The sequence below is a fragment of the Ipomoea triloba genome, chromosome 3 (genome assembly GCF_003576645.1).
Source record: "Ipomoea triloba cultivar NCNSP0323 chromosome 3, ASM357664v1".
NCBI lineage: Eukaryota > Viridiplantae > Streptophyta > Magnoliopsida > Solanales > Convolvulaceae > Ipomoea > Ipomoea triloba.
The window spans coordinates 20,248,920-20,276,289 of NC_044918.1; the positions used below are offsets into that span (position 1 = coordinate 20,248,920).

Genomic DNA, 27,370 nt, shown 5'->3' on the forward strand with positions numbered 1-27,370 from the left:
TTACCAACCGAAAATTTTGACATTTTGACATGGTCAAAACATAAAAAATGATGGATTCTCATAGATTACGAGTTTAATACGTACACACAAAAAAATATTCACATTATTGTTTAATTCTAATTTTAAACTAATTTGATATTGATTCATATAGTAATTGATTTAATTTTAAATGATCAATTCAAATAATTTACAAAAAAAAAAAAAAAAAAAAACCCTTTTTGCTAGATCTATAGTTGTCTTTACAAAAAATTATACGGTTTTAAGAAACTGCATGGCATGAAAGTAAATAGGATGGAAAATTCATTTTTCTCTAGTCTAGTACAAGTGGAAAACGTGAAAAAAGAAAAGAAAAGAAAAAAAATTATGTTTGATCAAATATTTTCATCACAAAATGGAACTAAATTTGAAAGACGAGAGAAACCTCTGCCACTACTTGAAAATGTGCACTGGGTAAACGTTGCATTATGATTCTAGCAAGAAAAGTATCCTAAAGAGATAAACCAACCTATACTAGATTGTTAATAACTGATTGGCTCAAACCAAAACATTAATAGGATGCTCTCACTAAAATTTGACAATGGAAATAAATTAAACTGGGGAACTTTAATATGGAAGTATAATAGTCGATCCAAATTTTGTACATAAATTTGTATCCACCAATATTTTACGACTTTTTATATTTGTATATATGTATTGCTCTAGATTCAATATTAATTTTAAAAAATAAAGAAAAAATTGAAATTGGTCCCTTAAGTTGAAGAAATTGTACAAGTTCCTTAATTTAAAAAAAAAATCAATGAGATATCATAAACTAACATAATAGTGCAATTATATTCTAATATTATTTAACAGTTTATCATAATGTGAAATTAACTAAGTTAACATGTGATGCCAACAACCTTGTGATCAAGTGGCATAGTTGTAGTCCTCTCGGCATAGCCTCAAGACATTTCTAAGCACACTAACATTCACTTTTAACTTCCAAAAATCTTCTTTAAATTTTACAAAATTAATTGTTTTATCAACACATACTATAATTAGTTTGTCTCTATTAGTACTCACTATAATCATCAACTTGACACACAATTTTATATGCTCAAAAACAATGTACTATTAAAACACATGCATGAAACCTCAGACATTATTAACTTCACAAAACTTTATCATCACCACAACCACACATTTACAAACAATATGCATTCTATGCATTTCCAAATGTACCAACACCCCTTTTTTCACATTCATGAACCCAACCCCTTTAATTCCGGCCAACCTCTTTAATTAGTTTACTTTTATTTTATCAATCTATTAACACTCAAAATAGTAATCAACTTGTTGGGCGGAGGCTAGTAAATGTCAAATATAACACTCGGTGACGGTGAGATTGTTGAACAGAGGCCCGCAAAGGGCTTAAAATGCAAAGTCCAACACCTGGCATCTCGAAAATGTGATGACAGTTTATAAAGAAATAAAATTATGTCTTCGTTACTAGCTATAACTTTTGGCGTAAGTAGTGTTTGATCACAAACAACTTTAATTTATATGCTAAAAAACAATGTATTATTAAACTTTCTCCGACTAGCTAGCTACTAGCAGGGCAGCAACCCCTGGTGGTTTTGTCAGAGCTAGTCTCCCATAGATACACAGTTTTGTCATTTTAATTGGGTAGACATAACAATACTGAAACCCATCTCATATGTTCAATCATGGAGAAATGAAGGAAATTAATGCTTCAAGCAAAAGAATGTCATTAGACCCTTCAATCAATCAATGGCTCCCTGGCTAGTCTTTGCACATTATCTTCCAGACAATAATTCAAAACCTGTATTTTTTGCATTTTCGTTATATATACTGTCTGGCCAATGTTTGATTGAAAAACAGTGCTTCACAGCCAACCATGGAAAGACAGCCCCACCTGGCAGTCCATACCCTAGCTAGCTATCAAGAATTTGGAATAATATAGCAAATGTAGACTCATATAATTATGCAAGTTGCGAGAGATATTATTTATGTGTGAAGTATATAGTTTAAATTTTATAAATATTGTGGTACTAAATATTTAATTATTAGTTTTTGTTTATTTGAGAGTATTGTAATGTATTGTTGTTAACTTCAATGCAGCTATACTAATTATTAATTTCTATGCGTTTGTATGTTTAATTTGATAATAACACATTGTACCAATTTTAAAGCTGAAAAACTCGCAATTTCTTACCACCTTTCTTTACCAACCACCAAAAATTAACTAAGCAGAAATTATGAATTTTTTTTTTCAACTTTTCCATCCACTACCATCTAAAAGTGGTAAAAAAAATTTGGTGATCAATTTAAAATTTGAATACCTTTGAAATCTTTTCACTTTGAAGAAAGACAAGAAAGTTGTGGTTTTTGCGAGCTAGGTTTCTCATAGAAACTTAATGGTAGAAAGTTTTTCTCATGGTTGATTTTTGTTTTTTAAGTCTTAAATTTCTTATCACCAATAGCTTAATTAAAATTAGCGGAACTTGGCCGACTTCCAAATAAGTCAAAATTTCTAAACATATATTGAAAAAAATGATTGGCAATAGTATCAATGAATTTTCTTGATCCCCAAAGACAAAAGTAGTCATAAAGACCATTCTCGTTTAGAAACTTTTAGGTTTCTATCACTACTTTCTTATGGTAAAAAATTATGAGTTTTTCGAGCAATATAATTTAAAACTCCTTAATATCACTTTATGTTTTGATCACCGGAGGACCAAAATTGCTGCAATATTGCAAAACTAAGAGTATATTTTACAAATTTTAATTGTAAGGGACTAATTAAAACGATGAATCACAAATAAATGAATAATTGAGGATGAAATTAAAATATTTTTTTCTTAATAAAGTATTAAATATTTCCTCGAATAATATGTAACTTATAATTTTAATACATGGAGTTTAATTATAACAAATGCAGTGAAATAGTGAATATTTACATATGTATTTCATATGATATTATGAACTGGAACTCACAATAATTTAAATATCCAATAAATAATTGTCGAAGAAATTAATTAGGGGACACCTTTTTTGGCCCTTTCTTCCCATTCCAAAGAGTTTGTCTCTAGCTTGCTATTGGGATAATAATTAATACATATTGTTGTACGTAATTGAGGTCTCTGATCTCAACTTCAAGAAAATGGATCCCCTTATTCATGAGGACAGTTTTGTCCCCCCTTACCAATGACTTCCATAACATGTCAACCTTTATGTAGACCCTCCTAGGCATATCCTGCTCCAACAATTCAATTATAACAATTAAAAAGAAGTTCCAAATTTTTATTCAAATCCCAAAACAGTGCCATTATGTTATGTTGGAAAATGTGGTCTCCTTGCCCACCATCTCCCCACACACACACATATATATATACAACTTCACAGACTCCACATCTTATATCACTTTTCATTCAATTAATCTTTAGCTCATATAAGGTGTTCATTGAAGCCTCAAAGTTCTTAAAGGAGGAAGAACAAAGAGAAAGTAGCTATCTAGGCATATATACTTCTATATATCTAGCTTCAAGATCTCACCTTTCTTCTTTATTACTATTTTCATTATATTAAGCTTTTCCTCATGAGGCCAGTCTTGTTCATTTCTCTTCTACTCTTGTCAACCCTCTTGTATGAAGCTCAAGGCAGACATTTGAGAAAAGGAGGAGACCTCCCAGCTAGGAATCACAGAACCAATGTAAGCACATGTCAAAATTTTCATAGTTTTTTGGTACATCTGATCTATAGGTTTAAACCCGGCCTAAATCTAAGCGCCCCTCGCCCCCTGCCTTGGGGATTGTGAGAGGAGGGTGCCTCGGTGAGAAAGGGCCTACGCGTTTGCTTTTTGCCTCAAAGTTGAGATCCTCTACATTGAGGATTCCAACTCGGATATCTACTAGGCTACTACGCCCAGACTCAACCTTTAGACCACTAGGTTATGTCTTGGGACAGATTTTTGGTTTTAATTGGGATTAATGTTGTTTTTGCTCTATCTGATGGTGCAGGAAAATGGTAGCATAAGAAGAAGTGGAGAGAAGAAGATTGATGCATGCAAAGATGGGCAATGTTCCTCATCATCATCTGCATCTGCAGGTACCATGATGAAGAGAAAGATGCCTAGGGCAACCAAGGTTTCTCACCATTGGTTACCTAGTATCCATGAAGATTATTATGGTCCTAGGCGTCACAAAGCTAGACACCATTAAATCCTTATTAGCTACTCTTTCATGACATTAACCACTAGAAATACATCAATCTAGCTTCATTTTTGCTTGGATACTAGCTAGCTAGCTTAGCTTAGCTTCAATTATTACACCTTTCCATTCATTAATCTGTTTGTAGCTAGATAGCTGGCTAAAAAAGTTCTAAGTTCCCATTCCTTAGGCATTATATTCATGTTCATGTAATATCACAAAAAAGTAGTTTTGTAGCTCAGCTCCTAGAACAGTTTTTAGTGTTTAATTACTTGGAGTACAAATGATTGAAGAAAATCTTTGAGACTTCAATAATATAATCAGTCAATGGTTCATTTTCCTTGGTATTAAGTTGACATTATTTTATTTGAATTGCAGGAAAAAATAGGAAACTTATTGCCAAAACAACCTCTTCTACTTATAGTACCACCACCACTTCAAAGGTTGGTCTTCCATTAACACACAATAAAACCCAAAAAAAATTAAAATTAAAATTAAAAAAAAAACATTAATAAAAAAGAGAAATATTAATTACTTCCCATTTCTTATGTACATTATATTGTTTATCACAGAAGCTCAAGAATGAAGGAACTAAAGCTAACCCCATACCAAAGAAAGAAAACTTTTCAGTGAATTCTTCGCCGGAAACCGGCCACCGGGAAACGTCTTATCCGAACGTGTTCGACCTAGCAGGGATGGATTACTCCCCGGCGAGGAGAAAGGCTCCAATACACAACTAAGGAAAAAAATTAAAATAATGAAATTAAAGTGATAGTAGTGGTCAATCAATTTGCAGAAGAGAACATTCATATGCTTCCAAATAGATCAGAACGAATAGAAGCTGAGACAGCGCCATCTGAAATGCTGCAGTGTTTTAAGGATTAGGAAGATTTTGTGCATAAAAAAATAGTGTCACTTTAGTGAGTAGTACATTATATATTATTATTATTAATTGCTCGATGATTAGATTATAATTAATCATTCAAAGGAGCTAAGTATACTTTGTAAATACTATAGGGATCGGAGTACAATTCTCCCCACAAATATCAGTTTAATAAAGTAGTAATAATATTCTCTCATTTTATTCTACTTTGTATATTGCTTTTAATCTACCTGTTATATTCTTCCCATATAATATTTTTTTAGTACTTCTTGTCTTCTTCCAATACAATATAGAATATAAGTTTAAAAAAAAACTAGAAAAATAAAATAAAATAAAAGGCAAGTGTGATGCACGTTATGTTGATGGGTTTTTCACTTTTTACTAGGGTTTGCATGCTTCAATGATTGAGTTTGTATGGCATAAAATATACACTTTATGCTGTAAAAGTTTTAGAGTTTACATAACCATCAAGCTTTTATTAATATGCTAAAAGTTATAACCACTATCGAATAATCTTCCTCCGTTCCCTGCAAGTCTCATTGTATAAAATGCTTTCAATGAGACTCGTGATCTACTCTGATACAAATTGTCATGATCAAGCATTTACCACTATATATGTCAAAAGTTATAATTAATTATTAGTGAAAACACAACTTTATTTAATTATTTATATATACTTGTGTATCAGTCAGGGCTACATTTTGATGGCAAGATGTTAGACTTGACTCTCAGAGTCACTGCCCTATAAACACACACATATATAATACCAATGTTAGCCGGTTGGTTGTCGGCTAGCCAACAACCATGGTTAGAGGTGGTGTAATCAAGTAGTTGAGCGTGAGTAATCAAAGTTTGAAACTTGACTTGATTTGAAAAACTATAGCTCAAGCTTGACTGGACTTTGATTTTTGAGTTCAAACTCGGCTCAACTCAAACCTGAATTATATGAGCTCAATTCTAATTTTATATTTTAAAAATTATAAAATAAATATTTTAAAACCAAAAATCATAATAAAACTTAATATCACATCTTGAATATGGTCATTATATACTATATAAATATATTAACTTAATTTATAATATTATATCTATTATATATAAAATATATTTTAAAATAAAAAATTCAATTAGGCAGGCAAATTATTCCCACCGAGTATTAAGAAGTTTGAATTTGGATCAACTAGTTACTCAAACTAATTGAGAACGAGTTAGAGCTTGAGAGTAATCAAATCAAATCAAATTCAAACATCTGTTAAATAAAAAGTAACTCATGAATAATTTGACTCGCTTATTCTCCTAATAATAACATATCGATGTCATCTTCAAAAATAAAATATTTGCATACGGTTCTACAAGCTTGCATGTTTGAGTAGATGGGTTTGTATACAAACCTTATAAAAGTTGCAAACTATTTGTAAAAAAGTAGTATAAACAGGCAAACATATTATTTGAATAATTAATTAGTAAAACATTGATATTTTATTCTATTTGATATAACTCAATCAATTGAAAAGCGTAAATAATAATTTACAAATTGAAATTATCAATATTCAGTTACGTTGTTCAAAATGAACATTATTATTTACACAATAAACATGGAATTAGCAGTCTTTAATTTCAATTTACAATTCAAGGCTAAATTTACAAGGTAGCAAGGTTAATAGTACACCAACTTCATAGCCAAAGAATGATTGGCCGGTGAAAATTTTTATAATATTAAAAATTGCACCAAAGAGATATTCACCACATAAACAAGTTAAAAGAGATATTTGAAATCTATTTTTTTTAAATACTTCATTACAATGTTTAACTAGAAGGGCTATTTAGTTGGTTCAAGCTAAAGAGTCAATACCGCCCATATTAAACTCAAACTCATGACCTCCCATTTAAAATAGTCTTTTCATGTCACTTGACCATAAAGTCATTGACAAAAATATAGCCAACAAAATGAACTCTTGAACTTCTTGTAAGTGTTGTTCCTTAGACAATCCGCATTTATGTCAGTCATTATGTATGGACCATGGTCCACTTGAAAAGGTAGATCATTGATATAAAGTCGTTTATTTTTAGTTAATTGAGTTCATTTTTTGTATACCAGAGATTTATTTTTTAGTATATTATCAAAAAATTAACTTTTAATACATTAAAAATAATTATTCGCCAAAGACCTTGTGGTTTAGTGGCACCCAATTTACACTCCCATGTGGAAGGGAGTGGGTTTGAGCCTCACTGGAGGTGATTGTTGACTCTTTGTGTTTCAGTAAGTTGAAAAAGTAGTTATGAACAGATACTTATTAAAAAAAATGAAATGATTATTCAGTATACTAGAAACGAATATTTTTTGTAATCCATAGTATAATTTGTCCATTTATACAATATCCTCTCAATTTAAAAAGTGGACCTTACTACTAAATCATCACATTTGTAATTCATCACTATTCACTTTGCATAAATACAATTTCATTCCATTTTCAAAAGTGGATCAATTTTCACTTTAGATTAAAAAATGCAATTTTTGCCACTTTCAGCATTTATGATTAAAAAAAAAAAACTCCGTAACAAATAAAACCATGAACCCAGGCCACTGCCAAGACATTTGCAATATTACAATTTTTGGAATCTTGAAAATTTCAAATCATTTAAACAACAACAACGGGTTCATATTTTCTTATGTCGCAAGTGCCACATAATAATGCAATCCGCTCCTTTAATGGGTGTAGATCGCCTTATGGGATGTTCCCATCGTAAGGGGAATAGTTACAATGTAGTATTATACCCCACTAAGGCTCGAACCCACACCCATCATTCATGTTGAAGTGTTAACTGGGACACCGGATACCACTAGACCACAAGGTCATTGGAGGAAATAGAGATTATTAGGCCTCTTAGGTATTAGGCTATTCTTGAGTTCTCAGGAATAGCCTAATATTGTTATTTCCAATTTTACCACATGACATTTTAGGAAAAAATCTTTCTTTTTCCAAAACGCTCCTATATTATCTAAAAAAAAAAAAAAAAAAAACTTGTAACTAAGAGAAATTAAGACTCCTTAAATTAAGGAGCTTTTGGCTCTTTAAGGCTTTCTCATCGTGTTGTTAATTTCAAAAGGGAAGCCATGCTTCTCTTATACAGAAGAACTCTCCTAAGTTACTGATGTGGGACCAAAAACTCCCATTTATGTTTTTTTAAAAATTATTTTATATATAATTTTATTATTATTATTATTATTATTATTCCTTTTTTCTTATTATTGTTATTAATATTATAATAAGTTTTATTTTATTATTACATAATATTAATATTAATATTATTAATAACATGAATGTCTTTATAGGTCATTTTACATGTTAACCGCTAATCTAAACAATTAATTTTACCAAACATTTTTTTACAAATCGCTAATACAATCCGCTTTCTGATAACCGTTAACCGCTGATTGCCAAACAAGCCCATAGGCTATACAATGTGGATATAAACTCTATGTAATTAGAATATGAATATTATTATTATTATTATTATTATTATTATTATTATTATTACTATTACATATTTTATAAGGGTATTTATGTCTTTTAAAACATATTTCATTTCTATTCCTTAAACCAACCAAACACTGTAATATAATTTCTAAAGTCTATTCCTTCCGCAAACCAAACAATAAAATACAATTCATATTATATTTCTTGCATATTCCATTCCTTATAAAATAACGTTCCTATTACTTCAAAATTTATTATGTGAACCAAACGTGCTGTTAAAATATCAGGAAACCTATAACAACACTAATTAACAATTCAAATAGGTTCAATTGAGAGTTAATTAAGTACTCTGTATTTTTAAAATCAAACTTTGGTTTATAGATTAGGAATCTAAATTTGAACCGGATGATATTTTTAATACGCAAATTTATTTCAAACCTAAATATTATATATACGCATACCCATTCTATTAAAATTTGATAAAATCAAATATCCGATTTTAACTGCCTTAGATACCCACAACATTTGGGACCATGGAAAATGAAGATAAGGGCACATTGAAGAGTAGAGAGGTATGTATTGAATGAAGTAGGTGAGTTGTATTTTGAATTATATGAGGCCCTTTGGGGCCCAACAAAATCTTTGGACTAAGATCGTCTTGTTTCTCTAATTCAATGCTTAACGTGAACAGGGGAGTGGGCACTGCTGACATGTGGGCTCCGCTGTCTTTTGTTAGGTCAAATTGTTTTAGGCCCAATTTTCAAAAAAAAGGAAACCTTCTGGTCCCCTATAAAAGTTAATTCCAGCAATAGTCCCTATAAGAGTTAATTTCAGCAATGGTCATTCGACTATGTTGATTTTTCAAAATTAGCCCCCGACTTTTAATTTGGACAATTTATGTCACTTGACTTTCAAATTCTTTCCAATGTTGGTCCTTTCGTCAAATTTTGGTTAAGTTGAGGTCAAATGAAAGGGTAAAATTGTCCGTTCACCTGTTTAGTGTATTATTACTCGTATTTCTCCTGTCCTATACGTTGTATATATGAATATAATTTCAGTCGAAGTCTCAATCGAAGCCATATAGTCTCAGTTGAAGTCTTTTCGACTGAGATTATATTCATATATATAGTGTATAGGACAGGAGAAATATGAGTAATAATACACTATATAGGTGAACGGACAATTTTACCCCTCAGTTGACCTCAAATTAACCAAAATTTGATGAAAGGGCCAACATTGGAAAGAATTTGAAAGTCAAGGGACTTAAATTGTCCAAATTAAAAGTCGGGGACTAATTTTGGAAAATCAACATAGTCGAATGACCATTGCTGGAATTAACTCACTATTTGCATTTAGGCAAATTATATTGTCAATAGTTATATCATGGACCGGGTTCACCTTGCAAAATGAACTCATCACAACTTACATACTGACGGGACGTTTGGTTAGAGGGAAGAAATTATGTGGGAAAAGAATTACAATTTCATAGGAAAATAATAATGCGAGAATAAAGTGAGAGAATTTCAGTGTTTGATTTGCAGAAATAAAATTACTAAGAATTTCAATTCCAATGTTTGGTATACATAGGAATTGAGATGGAATAAGTAGTATAAAGTCTAAAATGTCCGTTGTTGTTGTTGTTGTTATTATTATTATTATTTTTTTAATTGACTAATTAATTCACAAATTGTTAGAGTCATGCATATAAAGAATTCAAAGGAACATATACAAAAGTTGTTGCATATAAATAACACATATAAAGAATGCAAATTTTGAATAGTTGTTACATATAAAGATTTAAATTAAATGAACATGCACAAAGGGAAGTCGAAGAATAATACACACTATAATTTAGAAGGGAAGGTCATGTATCAATTTTAGGTGGGAATTAAGCGGGAATGGAATTGTAATTCCCTCCAATCAAACGCCATGTAATGTTTACAATTTAAATACTGAATGTTTACAATACAAATTGTGAACATTTAGTATTTAAATTGTGAATATTTAATTGTGAACATTCAGTATGTAAATGATGTATTTTTGGACTCGGACCTACAAAATAATTTGCCTTATATTGTGGACTATGTGTCAATGACCTTTTAGTCTAATGGCACGAAGTGACTCTCTCATATGAGGGCAATATTGACTCGATCTTTAATTTGTGCTTCAGTAGGACTACATTTGTAGCAGAGTCAGTAGTACTAAAAAAAAAAATACCGTGGACTATGTAGACCACGGTCTATATTATAATTTGCAGCAAATTTCATGTAGCAATGTGAACCATGAAATATGTATCATTATAATTACACTTCAATTCCATTTGATAATTCTAAAGTACCTAACTTATACATTATTAAGATCATCATCAAAATCAACCCAATGGGGTAGCTCAAGTGGCAAGTGAGCTCTCTTTGTGGGGAGGAATTTCGGGAGAACCTGGAGTGAACGTGGGTGGACCCCGGACCGTTAAACGGACGGAGAGAAAGACCCTGTAAATTTACCAAAAAAAAAAACATCATCAAAATCAATTAAACAATATTAATAGCACGATTTAATTATATTTCGCTAACATATTGAACAAAAATTGCCATAAAATTGTAATATGAACTATTTATCGAAATTACTTCAATAATTATTGACAAGAACTTATAAATTAAAATACTTTTAGATTATTTAATTCACTGATAAATATGCAATAATTTTGAGTTGGAATCATAAATTATGCTTATGTAAACTTGTACCAAAAACGGCTGGCTGGCCTGCCTGTTCCAATTCATAGCATGCAAGATATGCAATTAAATGCAACCCCAAATTGGATGGTTCAACATGAGACTATTAGTGAGGGAATTGAAAATGGGGATTTGATTTTGGGGAAAAACTTGGAATTGATCGTATAATGCAAACCGCCAAATTTTTGCGAGTTCTTTTTTGCCTTGTTAGTTGGAAGCTAGATAAAGTAATGAAAAAACATGATTATTATGACAATAAGTTAAGGGAAATTGTAATGTGCTAATCTTAATTATATTATGATGTTAAACCATGTAGACAGTGGTGCTAAGGCCATCTCCAATAATGGGCACTGCAAATCACCAAAACGCTAAAAAAAATGGCGTAGAAGTGCTGCTCCAATGGGCGCTGCATCCCTATTTGGTGTTAGATGAACAGTGCAGCACAGTTCATCTAACACCAAATTGGTGTAGTTTGTTTATTTCCAAACTGCCCTTTTTTTTATTTATAATTCCTTTTATATCCTTATTTAGTTTTAATATATTTGTATATTTTGTTAAATTGTTAAATATAAATTTTATATTATTAAAAATAAATTATATCATTTGAAAGATCTCATCAAGATGATTAAAACAAGACTAATATTGAACATAAAATAATTAAAAATAAAATTATATAAAATATAAATTTAACAAAATTAAAAGAAAATGAAATCTAAAATTACTTTATATTATTTGCATTATAATTATATTTTATATTAAAATATTTAAAGATAATACAAAGTCTTAATTTATGAGAAAACAAATTATTTTAGTGAAAAAAAATAAAATTTGGTTTAATGGGTTGGAGATGAAAAAATTTGGTGTAAGAATATGCTGGAAATATTCTTTTTGGTGTAAAATTATTTGGTGCAGAATTTGGTGTTGAGGGTTGGAAGGGTCTCCATGTACTGCAAAAGCTGTGCAAAGAAAGTGGAGAAACATATCTCCAAGATGGAAGGTATGGCTACTACTATACACTAATTTATATTATTATTAATTACATGCATAATTTGATTTTTTTTTTAATAATGTGCAAATATATATATGATTTTTAAAAAAAATGATGCAGGAGTAATAAGTTCATACGAAATAGACATGGAAACGACGATGGTAGTGGTGATAGGTGATGTTGTGCCTTTCGAAGTGTTGGAGAGTGTTTCAAAGGTTAAAAATGCTCAGCTTTGGACCACTGCTCCTCACCTGACTTAATTCATCCTTCTCAGTTCTCATCTCTTCTCATGTTTATATATTGAAGTTAATTTTGTATGTAAATTTCAAGTGGCCATATGATGTTAAAGAATCGAGGAAGTTTAACTTGTGTTTCAATGATATATAATGCTTGTGAGAGCTTCCAAAATTGATAGCAAATAAACTTTGTATGTATATATCAGTCTGAATTTAACGCAAATATTACGTATTGAAATAACTATAATGTCTAAAAATAGTTAAGTATGAAACTACGAAAATATGAAGCTTCCAAAATTAGTTGATCCAATTGTTATGCCGTGGACCCAGGTCCACCTTGCAAGGTGGACCTGGGTCTACATTCACATACATTATACTCTACATTCACATACACTATACTCTACATTCACACTTTGTAAACTCCACATTCACATACACTATACTCTACATTTACACTTTGTAAACTCTACATTCACACATTACATGATTATATGATACTCTACATTCACACTTTGTAAACTCCACATTCACACATTACAAGATTATATGTTTAGTAACTATATTACCACTGTTATGCATTCACACATTCAAAACTCTATATTCACAGTCCTATACTCCATATTCACAACTTAAAAACTTCACATTCACACATTACATGGCTATGGCTACAAGTTGCTAGAACTTCTTAACTCTATTACAGATTCACACATGCATAACTCTACATTTACGATTTCTATACTCAATATTCACAATTTGAAACCTTCACATTCACACATTTCTGGGCAACTCTACATTCACACAATCATAACTGTACATTCACGATTCCTATACTCTACATTCACACTTTGAAACCTCTACATTCACACATTTTTGGACAACTCTATATTCAGCAATATGTTTACTAATTTTTTTTTTTAAAAAAAGAGACAAAAACGACGTAGTTTTGGACCCAGGTCCACCTTGCAAGGTGGACCTGGGTCCACAGCATAATTTGCCAATGGATAATTGTCCATGGTATAAGGATTGGTCGATGAATGTGCCGAAATCTGATGTAGTGTCATATTAGGCCCAACACAAAATTGTAGTCCATTTCAAGCATATGTTTCCAGATTATTAAAAAGGCCATATAGCTTATTATGAATATAAAGAGCTCACAGTATTCATCATTTCCACATTCTTCAGTTGTTATGCCATGGACCCGGGTCTATGTTCACAATATCATAACTCCATGTTCATAATTTCATTACTCCATGTTCATATTTTCATAACTCTATGTTCATAATTTCATAATTTCATGACTCTATGTTCACAATTTCATTACTCTATATTGTGAACATGGAGTTCTAAAATTGTGAACATAGAGCTCAAAGTTACATATATAAATTGTGAACATAGTTTTAAAATTGTAAATATAGAACTATAAAATTATGAACATATATTCGGGTCCACGTTGCAAGGTGGACCCGAATCCATAGCATAATTTGCACACACTCTTATTATGGGCTTATTAAGTTCAAAATATACATAATTATAGGTATAAAAATGATTTCATTTAGACAATTTAAGTTTTTGGAGTTATTTTTTAATGGTAGAAACATCACGAATCAAAAGATAAGTAATTGTGTTTTAATTGCACCACTCTTCCTTTTCATAAATAAATTTTCAAATTTGAGTCTCATCGGTATAAATGTTATATTTCATGACTAATATTGAAAATAAGCTTTCAACTCAATCCCAATATGGATTACTACAACTTCTTAGACAAGCCAGGTATGCTATTCATAAATGAAAGAAGACATTGTACTAGGGAAGTCGATTGTTCGTTGAGAAAATGATATTTGAAGAGGGTCCCAAGATTTCCTATTTATAGTATTTTTAGGGTGATATACAAGGAGAAACAAGTGGATGACAAGCCTATAAAATTCTAGAAGATACATATGTCTATTTGATTGTCAATCAACTATTGTTCAGTACTTTCCCCATCCGCACATCCCCTAGCCTAAAAGTCGATCGTTAGCTACCAACAGCCAGTGATGCTCCTTGCTACCCCCAATCCACTGGCTCAGCTAGCACGCGTATGATGTGTGGTGTGAAAAATTTTTAGGCATTGTTATAAAAAATTTCAAGTATAAAATATTTTCGGACCAACCTTATATTTAGTTTGAATTTATTTTCTCTTTGGACCAACCTTATAAAACCTGTAGAAAATTATTGTCAAGAACTTTAATTATGTTTTTTTTTTTTTTTGTTTTTCTTTTTGTTTGTTGCAATTTGTTAACTTTATGCGCCATCACCTCTCTTGCGCGATAAGTGGTTGAAGAGATTTGCCATGTATACTTCAAGTAGTATCTAAGGGCATCTTGTTCATTCAACGAAAACATAAATCTTCTATGCAATATTGTCTTTGCAACACATCCTCTAATTTATTTGAGCAGTAAAAAGTCAAGTTTTAGCTACATTTAAGAGTGCACGTATTTGTAGTTACTGTGTTAATAATGATAAACATTTTTAGACTTAAAACGACTGTTCTATTGCTGAGAAATTTCTTTTAAGACAGTGTGATTGAACACGACACCAGTGACGGAGCCACGTGAGAGCAGCAGTGTGCCTTAGCTTGCCCCCCACCCCAATTTTTTTTTTTTTAATTTTTTTTAGTTATTAGTATTGTAGTATTTGTTTTTTTTTTTTGTGGCCCCCAAAATATTTGTCATTTGCGCCTTTCAAGCAAGCTTTTTGACTTTCAATCTCAAACAATTCAAACCAGACAATAGTACCACAACTCACAAAACAATTCGGACTTCTGCAATTCACACTTCAGTCTTCGCATAATTTTTCATTTTTTTTTGAAACTTTAGATCTTTTTTTAGGAATTACTCATTATTGGAACAAGATTCATCAGTCCTCACCACAACAAAAAGTCTAGATATTGTATAAAATAACTTAAATGGTAGCTAAATGTCTAACGAGCTGATTTTCTTTTATAGTTTTGTTAGATGAGTTTTTGGTGAGTTTCGAGAGAAAAGAAGAGAACCATGAACCCTAAACCCTAAACCCTAAACCCTAACCCTAGCCCTAAACCCTAAACCCTAGCCCTAAACCATAAACCCTAAACCCTAGCCCTAAACCCTAACCCATGACCCTAAACCTAAACATAAACCCTAACCCATAAACCCTAACCTTAAACCTAAACCCAAACCCCTAAACCCTAAACCATAAACCCTAAACCTAAACCCTAGACCCTAGACCCTAGGCCCTAGACCCTAAACCCTAGACCTAAACCCTAACCTAAACCCTAAACCCTAACCCCTAAACCTATATGATAAACCCTAACCCCTAAACCCTAACCCCTAAACCTAAATCTAAACCCTAACCCTTAAACCCTAAACCCCAAAACCTAAACCCTAACCCCGAACCCCTGGACCTAAACCCTAAACCCTAAACCCTAACCCTAAAACCTAAACCTAAACCCTAAATCCTAACATATAAGAAACACGAAAGAAATGTCGCAGAAGATTGATCGAGCTTAATCATTATACGGTGGACCATGATAAACAACGCCATTTCTTTTAATGAAATGACGGTTGTCACATCTGTTACAACTTGCTCAATTTTTTATTCATATTGTAATGAAATTACAATGTGTATAAAATAAAACGACATAATAGATCTCACATATTAATTTAATTGTTTATTGCCAAATGAAACTGTAGTTGAATTAGAATGATACTTTATTAGTTGTGTTATAATGAAATTACAGTTGTGCATAAAATGAAATTGAATAGCAAGTCTTCACTAGTACAAAATAGAGCAAAGAAATATGACTTTAGGCTACCCTTCTTTAAACAAGGGTAGTGCATTGTTAAAAAAAAAAAAAAAGAACGGTGGCATAATTGTAAATAAATGCATAAGAAACCGCTACCCTTTTAAAAACAAGGGTAGCGGTTAAAAAAAATAGCGGATGGAGTATCCGCTACCCTTTCTAAAAGAAAAGGGCAGTGGAAATGAAAGGAATCTGAATTTAAAATTAAAAGAAAAAAAAATAAAACCATATCAGATCTGAGATCGCGACTCAGACCTCCACCTCTCAGCCAAATCAACCAAACACCACCACAGGCCTCACAGACCTCCGCCGTCGCCCTCACCGCTGTCGTCGCCTCCACCGCGGCCGTTGCCTCCCTCGGCCTCGGACAAATGCCGTTGCCGACACCAAGCTAAGGACTCCAATGTCGTCGCCTCCCTCAGCCTCATCAGCCACAACCGTCTCCACCGCCACTGGCCTCCTCAGCTGCGCCGCCGTTGCTTCTACGAGTTCGATCCACCGCCGCTGATGTACGTCGATTTCGATCCAAAGCCGCAGGTTTTTATTATCATGTACTAAATATTATATTTGTTAATTTTTATAATTTTTATTTCGAATTTTTAGTTATTTATTGTTATTTTTGTTGTTATATCGTAATATGTGTAAAAATATGAATTTAGTTGCTATTTTTATTGGGATTATATTGTAATGCGGGTGCCATTGTTGAAGCTGTGCTGGGTGACATTTTAATTTTGGTTAATTACTCTTTATTTTTTTTAAAAAAAAATAATGCAGTTAGGAGTAAAAGTGAAGTGAATTTGTAATGCCTTTCTTGCTCCTCCTGCCTCTTGTATATACCTTACTTTTCCTTTCACTTTGGTCCTTATGGGACTGTTTGTAGTTTAATCTTGCAGAAATGAAAGATGTTCCAAGAGTTTTGAGTTCAAACTGGATGTTAATTGCTGCAGCATTTTTTTCAAGTATTTTTAGACATCTTATTTTAGTATCATTATATTATTGATCAAGACTAATAATGTTATAATGGTAATTCATAAAAGGGTGGTATACATAAAAATAAAATCTCTTTATTCTTATACAAAGTCATTTTTGACATGTCTATTTAGGTGTAAAGTGGTATACATAAATGATTTTTTTTTTTAAAAAAAGGAACAATCCGCTACTCTTCTTTTTAAAGAAGGGTAGCGGATGCTTTAAAAAAATAATAAATTAATAGTATCTGCTACCCATTTGTTTATAGAAAGGTAGTGGATATTTAAAAAATAAAATAAAATAAGAGAATCCGCTACCCTTCTATTTTTAGAAGAGTAGCAGATGTTCAACTTTCCGCTACCCTTATACAAGGGTAGCGGAAAGCTCAGGACTTTCTGTAAAGGGTAGCGGATAACCCTTTACAAGGGTAGCAGATGTGCAAATCTGTACTAGTGCTTACATATTGAATGTATATTATTGTTAAATGAAACTATTATTTAAATATAATGATAGTTTGGTGGTGCTATAATGAAACTACAAGATATATAAAATGAAACTAGATAACATGTCTCACATATTGGGTGTATATTGTCAAATGAAACTGTAGTTGAATAGCTTTAGTTTTGTTGTAATGAAACTACATTGTATATAAAATGCAACTAAATAGTCAGTTTGACATATTAATAAGTGTATATTGTCAAATGAAACTGTAGTTGAATTAGAATAATATTGTAGTGGTGTTGTAATGAAACTACAGTGTATATAAAATGAAACTGAATAATGAGAAAGGTTGTTACATAGACAATAACAAAATTTTCTATCTATCACTGTTAAAGCGAAAACTTTAAACAACATTGTTTCCTGACCTGGACAATGTTGCTATGTGAACCACGGTCCATAGTAAAATTTGCCGATTGAGCTAAAGAAAACCGACTTTCAACAATTCTGTAATATAATATCTTTTTTGTATTTATACAATTGAAAAAAAAAATTGGGCTATTTTTTATCCAAATTTTGATTAGGCCGAAGAAAGAAACAGCCCAGTTCATCCCACACTGGGCTCTACAAGTCTGAAAGTGCAGGGTCTGTTGAAGCAGCCCAGTTGAGGAGTGTGAGATGACTAAGATAACATTCTGAGCTGATATAGTCCTATCTTAATTCTTTAACATTTGTAGATTTTTAAATATGTGGAAGACAATAAGTGAAAAAATATAATATGACAGTAACAAAAGAATAAGTCGTACACTTGGGGAAGCTAAGGTAATAAATGACAATATAAGAACATCTAAATCATGGGGACTACAATTCTGGAAGGCCAGTGGAGAATATTTCTCAGATCCCCATCATGGATTTCATGGGAGTAGATTATAAATAAATAAAAAGAAGCAAGTTGCAGGCTGAACAAATTGGATATACTTATTTAGTATATGTTTGATGCTGTGCTCATAAAGGGTGCTATCCAACATATGGTGACCCATGCAACATTATATTCTCCATATTTTTCATCATTTATATATATAGTTCTTTCGTGTCCTCATAAAGCTATTTATAGCGCGGCGGTCCAGTTGACAGTTCATTCAATTAATTTTCCACAACTATATATACGGCCATTTGGTGGGTGTTCAGTATATATATATTGGAATTTTACTTTTGGTTTAAGGATGTGAGATTGTGAGGAGCTTGTTGCTGGACCAAGTAGCTTAGCTAGGGAATGGGGGACCCTTAACTATTTGAGTCCAAGTGTATGCATAATAAGCAAATTTTACCCGCGATACAATGCATAATAGTCTGCATGCATTAAATTTGTATACCAATGAATTACGATATTACATCTTACGATATTTCTAGTGTGTTTGAAATATAAGTTATAATATGTGTAAGGATTTTTCTTTGTTATTTGTTAATTCTAACGGTAAAATAATGAAAATTTTAACAGAAAGTCATGGATGTAATATGACAAAATTAAAAGAATAGGACTAAATGTGAGAATGCTATAATAGTCGAGGACTAAATATGGAAGTTGCTCAAAGTTATGGATGTAATATGGCAAAATTAAAAGAATAGGACTAAATGTGATAATATCACAATAGTCGAGGACTAAAAGTGAAAGTTGTTCAAAGTCAAGGATATAATATAGCAAAATTAAAAGAATAGGACTAAATGTGATAATGTCACAATAGTCGAGAACTAAAAGTGAAATTTGCTCATTACATTATAAGAAGAAAAATATAATTTAAAATCAAAAAATTAATTCTTGCAATTAATTTGATTTTACTTCCTCAGCCACCAGACTAGAAGAAGCATTATATTCAAGGAGAAAAATCTCTCTGTATTTTAGTACTAAAAAAATCTCTCTGTATTTATTATTCTAAATCTCAATTCTTCCCGTATTTTCTCTTTTTCAATCATGGCTAGGTATTTTCAAAAAAGAATTATGGCTAGGTTGAGTTAAAAATCATTTCATATTATTCTATTACATTTTTATCAGCATCTCTATACTTATTTCATTTGAGTGCAATATATTTCTCAAATCATTCTTTTTTTTTCTTTTTTTTTCCTTATATTGATCAAATATTATTTATAGTGGATTGATCAATTCTATTTTTTTTTTTTATTTATTGATTGGGTTTGTGATGAGGAATATACCACTGGTATATATACTGACTCCTCATACCGCACACTTGATCAGTACTTGGCTGGGACAAGACGAAGACTCATTCTCGATCTTCACTCACCGAGCATGATCTAGTCGGATCCAACCTAAATATTAAACCGAGCTGGCAATAGTCAGCAGTAGCCTTGCGCTACCTGAAGGCCAACCTCAACTAGATTAGGTCAGGACGGTTGTCCCGCGCAGGGATACTTGAGGGTTAGACCTAAGTTGTGGGCCTCGACCCAACTTTTCCCTAGTGGGGTTCAGAGATCTTGATACATGTGACAGTTGAGGCACTGTTCCCAAGCTTCCTCAGTGCATGCGCAACACGTGTTAGTCATGCCGAGCTCTCGACATGTGTCCCCTTCTCTTCCTTATAAATACCACATTTATGGCGAAAGGGGTGGACTTTTGACATTCTCACCTACCACATATATGCTCGAGAGCATCTGATCTCTGTTTAGTTATCCAAGCTTTGAACTTAAATCAACAAGTAGATTAGAAAAGGATCCCTTCGTTATTCGACCTTACTATCTATACATATTTGTGGGATCCACCATATTTACCACATCAGTTTGAATAAAGGCTAACCATTTAGAGCCTACAATACTAACCCATTTTCACCTCAAATTGTCACTTTAAGGATTTGAGAGAAGTGGATCAAAATGGTTAAAGTAACTATAGCCATAAGTTGAACGTTCTAATTGCACTACTCTTATTAGATCCTTATTTTCTGGTTATAGTTTATGCAAAATCATTTTAATCATTCCAATTACTGTTCATCCAAATAGTCTCTCTGAAAGGGTTGCTCCAAAGCAATATCCTTCTTGAAATGACATGAACTTGCACGTTTTCTATTGTGACATTTAAATTGTATTTATTTGTATATTTTATTTGATTTTACAGAAGTACTAAAACTATTAACGTTGCTGATGAACTTGGTCCCTACAACAATTTGTCCATACTAGTTTGGATTATTCTGTGTGAATCCAGCTACTTCTCTTCTTTCATGGGGCCGACACAGTACTTGGGGAAGGGGCTGGAATCTACAATTCTGCCCCTCAACCCCTTTGTTAAGCAAACATTTACTCTATATGAAATTGTGACTTATATATGACTGATTAATAATTTATATTTTGCTTGTAGACTTGTAGTTGACATTTTAACACAATCATGATCCTTTGGGAATTTCGATTGAAATTCATACCATTTTTTAAAATTATTTCTGGATCAGTCATTTTCATAAATTATGATATGATCGAATTGATATAATTTAAAATAAAAATTGAGTAATGTCTTTTATTGAATTGATAATAACACATTGATAAAAAATGAAACAAAAACTTGTTTATAATTATACGTTGACAATATGTTATCGATCTATTAATTCCATCTTCATATTCAATAATGGTTGTAAATAAAAGTTTTTTAGTCTATCATCTATCAAGTTTAAGGATAACTTTCAACTCATACAACATACGAGAAGAGATCATAACCTAAAATCTATTACTCGGACAAGAAATTTCAATGCTAAGTGTACGGTGCATGTGAAATAGTAATAAGATTATTGAAGTTATTCAAATAACAGTGGTGGGATTAGAGAGCAGTCTAATATATATAATCATTCTAATTATTACACGTGCGCCTCCCTCTCCTATTGAACTTTTACTCTCAACTCCTAATGAAATTTGTTATATTGGAGTGTTTTAGTCACTCTAATCGCAATTTATTCAAATGTCCTTTCAAAAAGTAGTAGAATATTAGGTCTTGGTGTAGGAAAATTTTGCCTTTTAACTTTAGTAGACAAAAGATAGTAGAATACTTTATCCTCTCTTAAATGCAATTTAATTTGACGGCATGAGTGTTGACAGCTATAATTAAACAATATTGTAGTTATTCAAATTTTTTTGCCCTCAATTACAAGTTACAACTTGCCATGCCAAACAGTTTTCATCTCAAGAGCTAAGGCATACCTAAACTCCTTCGTCCAAAGTGGACCACAAAAGCAATATCTATATACACTACTACTGTACTATATCTCTAGGCTTCCTATCTTATATGTTTTTTTTTTTTTTTTTCAAGTCATGAAGTGTGTTTTAAGCGGATCCTAATTGTAAAGACACTTTTAAACATATATCATACTCAGACTAATCTCAATTTGCATTGAACCGGCCTAATTAAGGAGTAAGGGACAAGAGTGCACAGTCACTCACGTCAACCAAACTGGTTTCCTATCTTATATTTTTAAAAATTGGTATATATATTATATCCCAAATCTTAATTGGACAAAACCAAGCCACGCCAAGACCCCATAAATTTTGCTCTTTTGTTTATTATTATTATTATTATTATTATTATTATTATTATTATTTTCTTTAAGTCAAGTCTTGTGCTTCACCCGCATCCAATCAATTGATGAAAAGATTCAATGGCTCATAAATAAACACAAAACAATATCATAGTAAATATAGACTTTTCCAATCCTTTATTGCTAAGGGAAACTACTTTTCTTGGACCATAGTCTAGTCAATGTTGCAACCTTTTTAGAACCACACCTTGTTGAATGCAACTTTCCTTGGTTCACTCGATTGAGATGCTTTATCCATTTATGCAGTTTTTTTACAACATACATGCTATGAACCCTTTAGTTGACATAACTTTTGGCCCTTGGAAGGATTGGATGGGTGTTAGCTAGGTACATGTGGTCATTGCTGTCATTAGGTTTCTTGTTTCTAGTAAATTTTTCCATTTGAGTAGTACACATATTGTTTGGTGGTGGTTTATTTGAGAATTTGGTTCATTCACTAATCATCATCTTGTCATTTTAATGAAATTATTTGTGTATGTATACATATATCTAATATTAATGTTGAGCTTCGATTGAAAAGATATGGATAATCAAGTCCTTAACCAAATGTCAAAGGCTCGATCCTTAACCAATTCAGTGAAGGGATCAGTAATTTTGTCCGACGGTGAAAATCGGGGTACACCCAATAAAAAATATTCATTCTTTTTTCGTGTGTACCCAAAGGACGAATTTTATTTAACTTTTGAGGTTATGTTATGGAAAGATTTTCTCGTGAGTTTTTATTTTTTTTCTTTAAATTTATTTTCATTTTTTTAATGAGTATACTTATCTGAACCCGGCTTATATGATGTTAAGGATCAAAATTTGAATAATTGGAGAACAAACTTGCTAAATTTGTATTTAATTTATTGTCGTGAGACTACATTATAAAATCTAAAAGTCATCTTCTAATTAGAAATAAATAAAAAAAAAAGTAAATTGGGTTTGAAGATTATATTAGTTTGAATAAAATATTATCAACTTTAATAAAAATAAAAATAACAAAAATATTTTAAAATTGATAATAATTATGATTAACATTATTTGTGCCAAATTTAATTGTAATTATTAACGTAACGTCATTTGATTAAATTGTAATAGGTTGCCCAATTGACACACACATATATATACGTACATATACATATACATATACATATATATGTACATATACATATACATATACATATACATATACATATATGCATACATACATACATACACACACATGCATAAAGGGTTATAATACTTATTATAGATCACATCAAAAAAATACATTTTGATACAAAATTTTGGTGAAAATGACAATTTTCTAGATATTAATTTAAATAGCATTTTCAATCTCACAAAAATCTAACAACTTAATAATATCTATGATAGAATAAAAAGGATTTTTTAGCTAGTGCTTTTGTGACAATGCCTAAATTTTAATTTGAGTGGCTCATAATCACTTTTTTAAGCATATGAAGAGAGCATAAGAAAGTGAACCTTTATTTATATTTATATTTATTGTTTTATTTTTTACAATTTTCTGGACACCAATCAAAGTAACGTGGGACCATGAACATGAAAAAAAAATATTTATTTATTTTTATTTTATAGCCATTAGTTATTAATAGTAGACTAATTCCCCATCTCTCTCTCTCTACTTTTTCCAAAAAGCACAAAGAATAGAAAAGAAAAAAAAAATCTAATGTCATTTTCTTGCAACATTAAACAACCCTGTCTTTATGCCTTCATTTCACACCATGGAAAATGCCTAATGGAAGACTTCACTTTCAAATTTTGCTGCCCAATTATTACCCACAAAATATTAGGAGTAATTACCCATGTTGCACATATTGCTTTCCGCAATTAAGATTCCATTATTTAATAGTTGCAAACATGGACTCCTAGCTAATCTTTTCTAATAAGGGTAAATATGTCTACATCCATAATAACAATAGAAAATGTTTTGTTTTGTTTTACTCTTTTTTTTTTATTTTATGGTTAAGTACCATAAAAAAAAATTACCATCATATAAGAAGAAGATAGAATCTAAACACCTTTATGATGGTTTGAACAAATGGTGGTAGGTGCAACGTGATGAAAAATACATAATATTATGTTATTTACTTATTCTAATAATATCGCATTGGATTCCGCATTCCAAATAAACTTTTGGTTATATTTTTTTTGTGGAAGGCCTTTTTCATAATTTTTTTCAGAAAAAAAAAAAAAAAAGGAAAAGGTTAAGATGTCATTTTCTCACCTTTCCTACCCTAATTCAAAATACTATCCCATAATAGCAGTGGCTTGTCTAATTGTCATTTAAGGGACCTAATTAGATTAGCCAATAACCAGAGGCCTAATTCTTGCAATAGTTATACCATGGACTCGGTCCATCTTGCAAAATATGGACATGTGTCTATTTACATATTGAATATTCACAATTTAAATTGTAAACATTCAGTATATAAATTGTGAACAATTCAGTATGTAAATTATGTATTTTGGATCTGGATCCACCTTGCAATGTGGACCTACGTCCCCAGAATAATTTGTCTAATTCTTGTTATTGGGCCTTTCTTGTCTTTCTCTTTCATCTTCCAGTTGTTATATCGTGGACCATGATCCAAAAACAGCACCGTTTCTTTAAGTAAAGAAACGGCTGCCGTCACATTTTAACAGAGCTCTGTAAATGAAACTACAATTCATCTCAAATGATATTGCCTCACATTTGTTTTTATCATTGTTGCAAAAATCCTCCGCCTAGGCGCTAGGCGCCTCTAGACCGAGGTGAATTGCTCCCTCGGCGTCCGCCTAGGTGGCCGGCCGCCTAGCGCCTAACTTGGCCGACTAGGGTATGAAATCAATAAGAGCATTTTAAGCTTACCCTCTCAATTATTAAGCGGTGAATTCATTAAGTCCATCTCAATAGGACCACCCATCTCATAGAGTTGTAGCTCAACCTCACCAGTACACAGATCATATGAATAACCAATTACTGTACTACTTTGTGATTCATTTCATGGCTTCGTTTGATCACAAAAGTGGGATCCACCACGAATTCATCACCTCTTGGGCTTTAATTCATCCATCAATAATTCAGCGACTAACCTTATAATTAGTCTTTTCTTTTAAAGTAAGTTGATACTTTGGATCAAACTTACATTGTAACCCCTCGGTTTTTCCGACAAAGTTAGGGTTCGAAAAATATTTTTTAGGCTATAATATTTATGAGATGATCTCTCGGTACTTCAGAATGATTTTTTTTATAAGTGAGGCTAATTATTAATAAAGCTGCGGTCTACGTACCGGTCACGAACCGTAAAATTTTTAAGGATGTATATACAGTTCGAATTTTCCTAGAAAATGGATTATTAAGTATGATACGATTAAGCCTGAACTTCTAGTTAGTTCAAGTGAAAATTTAAACGGACTGTAAGGGGTAAAATTGTTACGGACCTTGTACCTATATTTCGCGAGATACCGAAAAATTCTCAATTTTAGTGGTTATCGACGGGATTATTTTTAGAATAATTTTGGTATTGGAATTTTCCCGAATTAAGTTATAATCCTCCGAACTTTCATCTGATTTAACCCCAAACTGGCAAAGTAAATATTTGTTCTTCAAGAGCCACCATAGGGAGTTGACATGTGGCACTCCTATTTACCACATGGTTAGTGCATTAATGGCATGTCATAGGAAGTATGGGAATGTTGCACTTGATCCCTTAAGCTACAAGCTAAACTCTCCATCATCATCTCTCTCATCTCCCACACTTTCGAAAATCATAAGGAAAGAAAGAAGAAAGAAAGAAAAACTTAGTCTTCTACTTTGTGATCAAGAACTCCCTAAGCATCTCTTCAACTCAAGTGCTCTAGTATAGGTAAGGCTTTGGTTTTGTTCGGTTAAATCTTTCCTAGAGCTTAAGTCTAAACTAAAGGTTCATGAAAATGTGGTTATTATGGTGATTTTGTTTAGGATCTTCGGTGAAAAGTTTGAAGGAGAAGATCACCACCTTTCTACGGTTTAAAAATCTTCTTGAGAGGTAAGGAATCCCTTAAGTTGGTTTAGTCACTTGAAGGTGAACAAATGCTAGTAAATTATGTGACTAGGAATTTTATGCGAAAATTATGTGTTAAGTTTGTGGATCTACTAGTTGACTCAAGAAACCACACTTTGGATTTTTGGTAATTTTTGTATACATGTTCATAGCTAATTTATGCATGTATATGTTGTATTTATGCCCATATAGGCTTATACTTGTGAAAATAGTGAAAGGAAATCAGGATAGATTCTGGCAGTAACTTCCGAGATTTATTGGGAAACTTTGGTAAGGTATTTTGACTCTATTTTTCTCAGATATGTAGTTCAATAAGTGTAGAACCCGCATATAAAATTTCATAATGATCGGAGTAGTATAAGTATGGTTTTCGAATTTTTTTTCAAAACTGGTCCAGAGAGAGAAATTCTGGACAGCACACTGCCAAGGGCAAAAATGGAATTTTCTGTGTTTATTCGTGGATCAAAATGACCAAAACTTTTTATGGACATCAAGTACTATAAGTTGGGGTTCTACCATAAACATTTCAAGTGAAAAAGAGTTCGGGAACTATTTTTACCGGCTCAATCTTCTGGACTGCGCCAAGCTGGAATTTTCTGAAAAAGAATGGTTAGGAACAATTTTGACAAAAATATGTTGTAATAAAAATAGTAACGAAATTTTGGAATGTCACAATCAATTTGGAAGAAGAATTGTGTTTTTAAGAAACAAGTGTGACTCTTGTCATTTGGAAATTTCGTGGTGAAAAGCCATTGACAAATGTGTGTATTTTGGAAACATATTTGGATAAGTATAATTGTTTTGAGTCGTCATGTGAATATGCTAATGTGAGGTGTCTTGTATGATTAATTCATACTGCAGAGCGAAGTCTATTCGCTGAGTGAATGGTGAGGTGTCTTGTATGATNATTTATGAGATGATCTCTCGGTACTTCAGAATGATTTTTTTTATAAGTGAGGCTAATTATTAATAAAGCTGCGGTCTACGTACCGGTCACGAACCGTAAAATTTT

The 27,370-nt window shown here is 31.7% G+C and overlaps 1 protein-coding gene across 1 annotated transcript; it reads left to right on the forward strand.

Moving 5' to 3' along the window:
- The first annotated feature begins 3,436 nt into the window (after positions 1-3,436).
- On the forward strand, positions 3,437-5,297 carry LOC116013870. The gene is made up of 4 exons (XM_031253828.1): positions 3,437-3,712; positions 4,020-4,107; positions 4,587-4,651; positions 4,781-5,297. Exons 1-4 carry the CDS (start codon positions 3,599-3,601, stop codon positions 4,946-4,948), a joined length of 435 nt encoding a protein of 144 aa, XP_031109688.1. The 5' UTR covers positions 3,437-3,598; the 3' UTR covers positions 4,949-5,297.
- The last annotated feature ends 22,073 nt before the right edge of the window (positions 5,298-27,370 follow it).

Bases quoted from the DNA above. Each gene is read 5' to 3' on its own strand.
- LOC116013870 (XM_031253828.1), top strand. From the start codon at position 3,599: ATGAGGCCAGTCTTGTTCATTTCTCTTCTACTCTTGTCAACCCTCTTG. The intron at 3,713-4,019 runs GTAAGCACATGT...CTGATGGTGCAG, and splicing joins CTAGGAATCACAGAACCAAT to GAAAATGGTAGCATAAGAAG. The intron at 4,652-4,780 runs GTTGGTCTTCCA...TGTTTATCACAG, and splicing joins GTACCACCACCACTTCAAAG to AAGCTCAAGAATGAAGGAAC.